The 11,532-nt window shown below is 34.8% G+C and overlaps 1 protein-coding gene across 1 annotated transcript; it reads right to left on the bottom strand.

Moving 5' to 3' along the window:
• Positions 1-8,261: 8,261 nt before the first annotated feature.
• LOC117113250 (baculoviral IAP repeat-containing protein 3-like) lies at positions 8,262-10,302 on the bottom strand. Its single transcript, XM_033256545.1, has one exon. The coding sequence runs from the start codon at positions 10,300-10,302 to the stop codon at positions 8,635-8,637; it is 1,668 nt and encodes a 555-aa protein (XP_033112436.1). The 3' UTR covers positions 8,262-8,634.
• Positions 10,303-11,532: the final 1,230 nt, after the last annotated feature.

The raw sequence follows: 11,532 nt of genomic DNA, 5'->3' as shown, positions 1-11,532 counted from the left end.
TCCAGGCCCGTATATCCAGTAGATGGGGTGTTACGGAGAGTGTCTTAATAACGCACCCAACCAAATTTGATAAGGTCCACATTTTCAAGACAGCGGGTGGGGATGGGGCCACGGCGAGAGCGTAAGTTGCTTGCCTAGGGGCTGCCCAAATCTGCTGGAAAAGGGTCAAGGGCGAAGCCCCAAAAGCTCTACCAATGTAGGGATTTGAAATGTTTATTTAATCGATTTTAGAGTCCCACAAACTGTTTCGTTTTCTCACAGAGGTAAACTGACGGAATGTGATCATGCATCAGATTGATTCATTTGTACCTTTAGGCCCAGTTCAAAGTATTGTGTATTGCACAGACAACCTTCTATTTAAATTTTTAGGGTTAGTCAAGTATCTGTCGATGACAACTGCAATATCCATGTTCGTTGATTGATTGTATGGTTTGCATTTTACCCCTTGAAAGGAATAGAATATTCCAAAATGTTTGTTTTCGTGTCTTTTTTGTACCCTGAACAAAAATATGACCTATAATATTATACTATCAATATCTCTTTATGGTGGTTGTGAGTACACGACATAACAAGTCACCACTGAATGTCATAAAACTCTGACAATTGATTGAACAAATTTAAACTTTGTTATTTTCCTGGTATTCGTGTGTCTTCATGCAGAGTAGCCTATATAAACAAGACAGCGGCAACAAATAGGCCTACCTTCTAGCTGCTGTTAGCTGCTCATAATAATAATAATCATGATAATGATAATGATAATAATAAAAAAAAACCAGATAATGTTATCACTCAGGGTTCTGACATTTCAAGCAACCCATATGAAAACCCATACAATGAAAATGAGATAACATAATTGGTGATGATGAAATATTAATATCCATGATCATCATTATAATAGAACAATAAAAAACTAACAAATTATAAATCTATGCAGCATGCTATGCTGATTTTCCAGTTTCAACAATGTTATAATTATGAGGAAATTCAGTATTTTTCCATCCAGGGATGGTTCACAACATCATTCACAATTCGCCGGAAGCAATTAGTGGCTCCAGAATTTTGCCTACTTTGGGGTCGGAACCCAATGTAAAGGCCTGTTTACACTATGACGATAACGATCAATGATAAAAAGCTGAAAAGCAATTGTTCATAGAAAATAAAAGAAATAAGAGAAGTTCATACTAGCACGATTTCGATAACGATGTATCCTGTACACACACACAAAAAAAATAATAATAATCATGGAAAACGATAACATTTAGTGAAAACGATGTTAAGGCCTATCGTTTTCCCATGATTATGACCTCATTTAATTTGATTTGTGAAATTCAAATCAAAGAGCCGGCTGGGACCTGCAATAAAATCACTGGTGGGGTATGGGGAGTTTAATGTGCGCCGAACACAAAGTGTTAGACCAGGGATTGCAATCACAATTATCTTTATTGGATCTGCAAACGTTTTTTCTCTTTTATTTTTTTTTATTCATACAGAGTACAGCAACAGTAGGCCTACCTTCGTATTATACAATTGTTCATAATTACAGTATGTACAATTTGGTATGATTTCCCACATAATATGAACGTATGAACTGAAGGAGACTGTAGCTACCATCCATGATAAAAATACAGTATTTATAAATAGGGCCTATATGATGGAAATTCCAGTTTCTAGAAGGTAATGTTAAATAAGCCATACTGTTAACAATAGAAACTACGGTAATCGTAACTCTAGCTATATAGGCCAATACCATAAACAAACACTACTATACAAAGGCAAGTCTGATTTTCTAGTGTCGACAATGAGAGTGTCATGAAAGAATTTAGTTTCAGTTTTGTTTCACACAGCACATTTATAAGAACATGACATATTGCAGTATGGGTTCATAAATTTAAAAATAACAGTAATATGAAAATTCATGATAAAAATAGAAATATATGCATCGGAAGTTTCATTGTGTAGAGGAAACGATAAGCCCTCAAGAACAAAATAATATGGTTTAAAAATAGAATAATTTAAAAATATAGGCATATATACAAGACAAGAGATAGGCCTATAAATGAAAAAAGATGATTAAATTGAGTTTTTTTTTTCAGGATTTCACAGTCATAAACCAACAGTTGTGGCTCTAGAAATTTGCCGACATGTACAGTTAAGGGTCCGTTCCAATGGATTTAGAGTTTGGCTTAGGGACCTGGAATAAAATCCCTGGCGGGGTTCATGGGAAATACGATGGGCCTATATAAAGTATATCATTACAATCACAATTATCTTTATTGGATGATCTGCAGATTAATATATTTATTCTAACCACCTCATTGTGGCTTCGGACGACGGCGGGACCAGGCTTAACCCCCACCCCCAAGAATTGCTTGACCGACGACGCCTGCTGATCCGAAGTACCACAGTAACTGTGAGTCACTCAATTCAACTATGGCCGACGAGCCTAAGTCTAGATTTCGTTTTTTTTACCGTTATACAGATAGGCTACATATTTATTAGTAGACTATCAAATAATTTTACAGTATAGTATGTCTTTAGTATTTTATACCACGAAGTGATTTACTGATTTGTGGTCAAGTGTTGGCGACAGTGTTATGCTAATAACAGAAGAGGCCCATGCAATGGAATTTAGGGAAAAGCCAAAACCTTCACCAGATTCTAACTTTTATTTTGAACACATTGTTTATTACTAAGACAGGAATTTATTGATCAGACTTATCAATAAATACATGTCTGAGTAATAAACAATGCACAATTCCAAAATATTTTATTATCCAAGAAGGAAATTCATTCAGTCATGGGATAAGTATAAAAACAATGAATAAAAAATATATAAAATAGTTAAAACATTTAACTATCTTAACAATTTAAGAACAAGACACCAAAAACATTTAAGAATCATAAAAAAAAATCTGGAATTTGATTATTATTTTTATTATTATTATTATTATTATTATTATTATTATTATTATTATTATTATTATTATTATTATTTTGTGTAGTAGCAGACAGCAAATAATAATATCTTAAGAATACCACAATAATTTTCAACCGTAATACCATATAGGCAAGGCCTAATGAATTTTATTATAAAACTCGGTACAAAACAGACATGTTTCGGCAAATCCTTCGCCATTTTCAGTGTAACGATTGCAACATGCAATGTACTATATAAAGAGAGTGAACAACTATGAAGCATTGTATTTAAATATTGAACCATAGCTCTTTGAACAGACACCATGACATTGCATTTTCAAGGTAACGATTTGACTGTAAAGAAGAAATAATGGCATGAATGGATAACAAGCCTTGAGGTCACTATGAAAACTTACTTTAGTACAGAACTTATAAGATCAATAATAAACATCTTTGTTTTGTACCGAGTTTTATAATAAAATTCATTTGGCCTTGCCTATATGGTATTGCGGTTGAAAATTATTGTGGTATTCTTAAGATATTATTATTATTGTTATTATTATTATTATTATTATTATTATTATTATTATTATTATTATTATTATTATTATTATTATTATTACTGCTACTATTACTACTATTTACATTTATCTAGTAATGGTTTCATTAATACTCTGACTGGCACTTTAGTCACTTTCCATGCTTGGATGTTTTCCAAACTTTGTCCAAATATAGACCATATACCAAAGATGTGGTACAAGTGACAATCCGGAGTGGGTGTCGATGTGAGGCACACTTAAAGGGATTCAAAGGCAAACACCCCACGCTGGATATTTAAAAAACCCATAAGCGTAGATCCCCGGGGGGGAATGGAGGGGATATATCCCCCCCAATATTTGACAAGGGGGGATGGTCCATTGAATCATCCCCCCCAATATTTTGACTATGTATGGGATAAAATGGAGCTTTGCACACTTCAAAAGACTGTCACAGAAATAATTTGCACTGTCTTATGCGCTTACAAAGATGAAAATTAGCATAATGTATTAATGTTGATAACAAAATTATTTTATCTGGTACCAATCTAAGCTCTTCTTATCTTACCGGTAGGTCTAAAACACAACTAATACAATAAAACAATTATTTTTCTTACTACAATTTAGGTAGGGGGGGGGGGGGAGCGATTGCACCGTCTGCATCCGCCCCAGGTGGTGTACATATAGGAGTACGTTGTCTTGAAGAGTTCTGTTAAGTATGTAGAATTCATGACCGCTGAGTACGTTCCTAATTTTATGGAAAACATTTTCCTCGTTGGAGTTTTTGATGTTCTTTTGCGTTTGGTGATTGCAGATCTAATCTAAGAATTCGTTTGCGTATGACAATTACATCACAGTGGCTGGTATTCGGTAATCGGAAACAAATACACTTACGAAAAACGTTGAAAGTTTCTCAGTTTTTCAAAAAATTTACGTGCAGTTTAGATTTTGTGGCTGTTTTTTCAAGCCTACGAAAATCGTTGATTGTTAAACTCTCTTCATGTGTGTCTGCATAGTTGTGAATGTGATATTACCAAATGGACAGTAATAGCAGACAAATTTCAAGAGACCATGTAAGCTAGGCCTAACTGTTGTATTAAAAAAACTCGACACTGGAGTAACTATGCTTACAAGCACATTCTAGTAGGCCTATTGGAGTGAACAAATGCGATGAAATTTCATGATAAATGAGTGAACTGAGGCGTATAAAGAAACGCATGAATAAAGATGAAAACATGCATAAGAACAAACGGGAGCTGAGGCGGAACATTCAAGTTGAAGGAATTGAACCATACAGATGAAGAACAGCATGAATAAAGATGAGAAATGAATCGGAACGAAAGAATTAAATTTACATGTTGTAATCGTGCAGTATATATTATTGAGGGTTGCTCCCTTGACTGTATATGAAATGCTTCCTTGATTTTTCGTTGATAAACGGGATTAGTGCAACACATTATTTTGAAAATCCCTCGTTGCAAACATTCTTACATTTGTGGGAAGTGTTTAAATGCTTTAAAAAAAGTTCCTTGATTTTTCGTTGATAAACGGTATTAGAACATTATTTTTTTAAAACAACTCGTTGCAAACTTACTTATTTGTGTGAACTGTAAATGCTTAAAAATGGGCCTATGCGGATTTTTGTAGTCCATTTGCCTAAACAATAAGATCTTTCGGGCGTAAACCCTTTTCAAGTCCATTTCTACCCTTCGTAGATATCTACATACCTACTCAGCGTTTTCTTTTTATCTACCTACTTACCTGTGTTTTTTTTAGACCAGGGCCTTCTCGTTACATTTTGGAATTTCCAACATACAGAATTGTCTACATTATAAACAATTGACAATGATTGTTTTTAATACCATACAAGTCCCAACAATACTCACAGTGTGAATTGGAATTTCGTTTTCCTAATAGGTCTATTTTGGGCCTACATAAGATTCCAGCTTTGCAAAAAGAAAGCTATATATATTCGTGTTACGTTTATTATTATTATTATTATTATTATTATTATTATTATTATTATTATTATTATTATTATTATTATTATTATTATTAATATTATTAATATTATTATTATTATTATTACTATTATTTATTATTATTATTATTATTACTGTATTATTATTATTATTATTATTATTATTATTATTATTATTATTAGTAGTAGTAGTAGTAGTAGTAGTATTTAACATTTAAAAGAATATTTGGAAAACCAACTTCTGAATTAGTTATAACTCCGATTCCCTGCTTATTCATCATGTCATGTTATCGTTAGTTTAAATTTGCTAATCGAGGCCGAACTGTATTAAACGTTCACATAAAGTTGTATTCAATACATCCCCGAGCAAGCTCAATCAGATGACCACCATATTAACTCTTCTTCTTCTCCTTATGGGCCAACTTCATAATTGAATACTGGGGGTATGTGGGCTTCGGCCTTAGGTTTTAACGCTCCTACCCCGGGATGTATGGGGTATGAGTGCCGGCCTTATGATTTATCGTTCCTACCCCGGGATGCATAGTTTTTTGGGGTATGCGGGCTTCGGCCTTAGGATTTGACGTTCCTACCCTGGGATGCATAGTTTGGGATATGCAAGCTGCGAGCAGCCTTAGGAATTGACGTTCCTACCCCAGGTTGCATAGTCTGGGGTATGTGGGCTTCGGCCTTAGGATTTAACGCTCTTACCCCGGGATGCATAGTTTGGGGTATGCGTGCTGCGGCCTTAGGATTTAACGTTCCTACCCCGGGATGGATATAGTTTTTGGGGTATGCGGGCTTCGGCCTTAGGATTTGACGTTCCTACCCCGGGATGCATAGCTTGGGGTATGCGGGCTTCGGCCTTAGGATTTAACGTTCCTACCCCGGGATGCATAATTTTTGGGGTATGCGGGCTTCAGCCTTATAAGGATTTGACGTTCTACCCCGGGTTGCATAGTTTGGGGTATGTGGGCTTCGGTCTTAAGATTTAATGTTCCTACCCCGGGATGCATAGTTTGGGGTATGCAGGCTTCGGCCTTAGGTACCTGAACGAGCCTACCACGGGTTGCACATAGTTCGATTAAATTTGACAGTGTTGTCAGAGTTGTTTAATTTGTTGATGATGTTTTTGTTTAACTATGTTTGGGAATCACTTTTTCCTATTTTGCTTCTGCATGTGTCAGTATTTAACTTATAATACTTTTGTGTACAGCAGATACAGCAAATTGTGTTTATCTACTTTTTCTTGTGCTCTCGATCGCCTTGTTCTGTTGTTGTTCTATGGATTTGTAATTCTGAAATAAAAGATGAATGAATGAAATACTCTCATAATTGCAATGTATTACTGTACTGCATTATATATATATATATATATATATATATATATATATATATATATATATATATGTATGTATGTATGTATTTAAAATAAAACCCATGAACGAATCATTTGTGTGTTCAATAATTCTTTATAGATTTATACAAAAGTAAATTACAGACGCAGAATTAATTTAGAATTTACGCAAGATATCAATTATAAAACACTTCACTCAAGAACAATAGTGTTAGTTCATATTATCCCAGTTTAAAATAAACCGACCGTCTAAGTGCCTATATTAATGCGGTTGCGGGTATACTAAAATATAATATAGAATTGCAGTTGGCTTCTACTTCTATGCTGCTCCTCAAATGGCTGTTCAGAAACTAAACGAGGTAGATCTGCTGGTTAGGGAGTTCATATATGCACAAAGGACTTTGATCTGCACTAATAACACTTTTTGTACAAAGTGTTTGGCCAAATTTCAATTGTAAACCCTCTAAATAACAACTCTCTGGTAAAACATTCTCAGTCTTTGTGGAAAGCCTTTGGACCAGGGTTCGCTGAATGTTTTATAATGGTACTAAAACCGGCATTTTATTAGTACAAAATCATGTTTAGAGTATGTACCAGTACTGTTGACATATTTGGTCTGGAACCCGGCCTGTCATTTTTGTCTCTTCTCGATACAGTTCTGAGCATCGAATTATTTATCTGGTTAGATCACAGCTTGTATTTTTTCTTTCAAATTGTCTTAACCCATACTTTCAACGTTCCAAAGCCTTATCAAAATTCTTTATTATCAAACTTCAAAAAACAAAGAGAAGGCAGAGGAACAATTAAAATTAAACAATTAACTTTAAAATGACGTGCTGTATCATAATGTTAAACAACATGCACTATCTACGGTATAATGTTTTAGTAATTTTATTGTAACATATGCAGAGGCGGATCCAGGATTTTTCGTTAGGAGCTACCAAACTTTCCAGATGGTTTGACACGCTGCGAATTTCAAGATGCATGTACACATGTATCAGGACAGTTGTTACTCCGATGTAAATATGCAATATGACTATACTACAAACAGCACTACAACCGCTACTACTACTACTACTACTACTTCTACTACTACTACACTCCTCCTCCTCCTCCTCCTACTACTACTACTACTACTAATATTTTAATAGCAACCAACAATAATAACAAAGAGCAACTAACAGTAACGATAATAATAATAATAATAATAATAATAATAATAATTATTATTATTATTATTATTATTATTATTAGAGTAATAATTTAATAATAATAATTCAATAATAAATATGTCATTGGATTATTTTCTAAACTTAAGTTAATACCCCCCACTTTTTTTTTTATAAAAAAGATATTATATTAATTAAAAATAATAGAATTAATATAACAACGTTATGCGAGTCGAATGGCCGAGCGGTTAACAGGGGCGCCGCAAGCTATAGCCATAATATCGGCGCTGGTTTGAACGGGACGCTCGCCTATGGTTCTGGTGGTAAAACAAGTCTTCTCGGATAAGGACTATAAACCGTGGGCCCAGTATATACAATGGCTCGTGTGCACTATAAAGAACCCAGTACATTCTTGAAGACGAGTAGGGGAATACCTTGGTGTACTGGACAGACAGCCCCTGTGGTGGACGACGATGATAGTTGCTGGTACCGGGTTACCGGGTAGCACAGACACATTACATTAGATGGATATGTGCGCTATATAAAACTATATTATTATTATTATTAATAATATTATTATTATTATGTTACTAATAGTTTTAAAAACCAACAATATTTAAAATAACTTTGTTCTTGTTATTTTTCTGTCAAAATATTAAAATGAAAAATAAAATCAGTTTAGCTCTGAAAAATTTTAATACGGTCCTTGACTTTTTCACGACAAATTGGACATGAATTCAGTTTTCTTCCACATTCTTCGCAGGTGACAAGGTGGTTGCACGGCCTGAAAACTATGTTCGCGGGAAGATTTAAACAAACCTTACATGCCTGTTGGTCCTTCAAATCTTCCAGTTGTTTTAACATAGCCTCAGTTGATTGTGGCTCTTCACTGGCAGTTGATGGAACATCTTGTGATGCATTGTGGGTCTTTTCTTCAAATTGAAGTTTCGAGAACTCATTTGCAATTTCATTTTCTGCATCTTTACTTAATGGAACATTAACATTTACATCATTTGGTTCGTAGTTCAAAATCTGGTCAATCATATCATCATTGGACATTGCGAAAATTCCCTTGTTGTCTTCGAGATGTCGTTTCACAACTGCCTTAATGACGTCCTCTTCAAAACCAAGTTCAAAAGCATTTTTCACAACTCTAGAAGTTATCAAAACGTCATCCACATTTACTTGTCTTGAATCTTCCTCCTTTTTTAACTTATCGTTTGGAATTAAGTCTTTTATTCCACATTCTGTGGTGCCCTGCTGCACTAGCCCGTGCCTCTTTTTGCTTTCTGCTATGAAATTCTTTCCTTTCTTATATTCAAGCCAGGTACATCTATCAGCAAATTTTGCATGTTCATAAAAAGGGTCATCATTTGGTTCCCATGAATCTAATGCAAGACCACAGTAAAAGCATTTCACGTGATCTCCGAAACCTTGATAGAAAAATCCTGCCATTGCAATTGACCATTTATCAGGCTTTGCATGTGGCCAAGAAGAAAACGTAGCCAATCGAGATGTTTCGTTAGAAAATCCAGAAAATCTTGCAGCTGATTTGTTTATCATTGCATCTCTAAAATAAATTGAGTCGTCTTCAGATTTTATATCATCCTTCACTTTGGCAGACTGAGCAGTTGAAGGCTCAGGGGAGGAAACAACAGAAAGTTCTGTAGGCCTACTAAAGTAATTTGAGGTGTTTCGAGACCATTCTGTTCCAACATAATGGTTTGAAGCGTATTCACACAATTCATCACTGATCACTTTTGCAGATTGAGGTACTGGCCTGAAGGCAGACCTTTCTTTGTATATGTTATGTGGATCGCTGGCTTCATGACGAATTCTTCTTTCATCTTTATACTTTTTAATAAATTCACAGTTTGGCGACTGAATTTCATGTAACAGAGCAGCATCGCGGAGCTGCGTTAAAACGATTGTGAAATCACAGGATGAGCATGTAATTAAGTTCCTCCCGTCATAAAAGTAACCATCGTTCGCAAGTTGTCGTGGAGAAATATTGGTATCAGAGAAATTTTTAAATGTTGATAACCGATTTGCTAATATGGACATATCTAAGACATCATTGAAATTTAAAAAATTCCATTCGTGTTTGTTAATATCAGTGTGTTCGGTATGACCAGATCTCTTGTTGAATGAACTCTCTCCATTTTGATGTAATGTATTTTTATTAGAGCTATTGTGTTGCAATTTGTTGTGATATTCAGCAACATCATGTTTAAAAAAATCATTAGATTCAGGTCTCCTTAGTACTGTGCTGAACTCAGTCTCATTTAAAACTAGGTCTATCTCCAAATCATCATCTACTACGAACTTGGAATTCTTATTGAACATTTTGGCTTTCGTTACAGGCCTATCGGTTCGTATATCTGTAAAAAAAATTGGTATGATTAGGAAATATTTAAAGGTAAATAATATATAGTAACGATCTTCATTTTTATTTTTTGAAAATATTTCTTACCTTGTGTTACTATTTTTAACAATTCAGGACGAAATACCTAGAGTATTGGCGAAACGTAGACATGGAAGAACAGGTAAAATGGCGAAACGACCGGGTATATTTAAGGGTCTAAAGATAATTGACGACATTTTTCGTCTGTTAATTAGCAAAGAAAACATCCTCTTGTTCATGCCTTCAAAGTAAGCTAATTGTTGAACTTTTGTGTCACCGTCAACCTAGAATGACCCCCGAAATGATTGGAAATATATGAATTTCTAACTACAGTAATGTATTTGTCATTACGGTTTTTGTCAATTTGAAAGTATTTTAGAGCTAAAAATATATTATTGAGGCCTTAGCCGTTCGGCCTCGTATCTATCCTAGGTGCCTAGATACCCAATATGTCGTCATTCTGCTAGAGAACTAGTCCAAACATTATCAAGTGACTTCTTTTTCTGAAATCTGAAATCAGGCAATTGCAGTAAAATTCTCATCACACAGTTGATACCTCAACATTGGGTCCACTTCCTCCGACCAGCGGTCTAAAGTGTCCACTAGAGGTTCACACCCACCTCAGCCATGGTTGGAGCAAATTTTAAGAATTCTTCCCCGAGATGCCCGAAATGAAATTCTGAGACTCAGCATTTTTTAAAGCAGTGTTTCCCAACGATATAAATAGCAGTCAGCGTGTCCACCTGTACCCCACCGCTTTTGCCGCCACTGTTGACATCATCTTTATTTTTGAAAAAGATATAGCCTTATTTCAAAAGTATCTAATTAGCATATTTAGACATGATAATGTAGTTAGACGAGATGGTAACGTTGTTTTACAATGGTCCTGCAAAGATAAAACTCTATGACAACAATTTATGTCTTTCATCTCTATCTTCTAACCATCTCTTGGTTTTTTTCTTCTATTCTATTTGTTATAAAAACTCCAATATGATTCTTTTCGTTCTTCCAATAAACTGAAATTACTTATTTTTCACGATGTTATTGTAGTATAAGCAGGTATAAGTCTACCGTACCTCAAGCTATACTGTAGAAAAAACTGTTTTGGAATGGCCAAGTGCAATTCCACAGAGGAATCTTAGGGCCGGACTACAATAGTGGCAGTCTTGGCG

The sequence above is a fragment of the Anneissia japonica genome, unplaced genomic scaffold (genome assembly GCF_011630105.1).
Source record: "Anneissia japonica isolate Jap-2015-1 unplaced genomic scaffold, ASM1163010v1 scaffold287593_len981703_cov172, whole genome shotgun sequence".
Lineage (NCBI taxonomy): Eukaryota > Metazoa > Echinodermata > Crinoidea > Comatulida > Comatulidae > Anneissia > Anneissia japonica.
The sequence above is the reverse complement of the archived record's forward strand: the minus strand, read 5'-3'. Positions and strand labels throughout refer to the sequence as shown.

Coding starts and splice junctions, on each gene's coding strand:
- LOC117113250 (XM_033256545.1), bottom strand. CDS start 10,302: ATGTTCAATAAGAATTCCAAGTTCGTAGTAGATGATGATTTGGAGATA.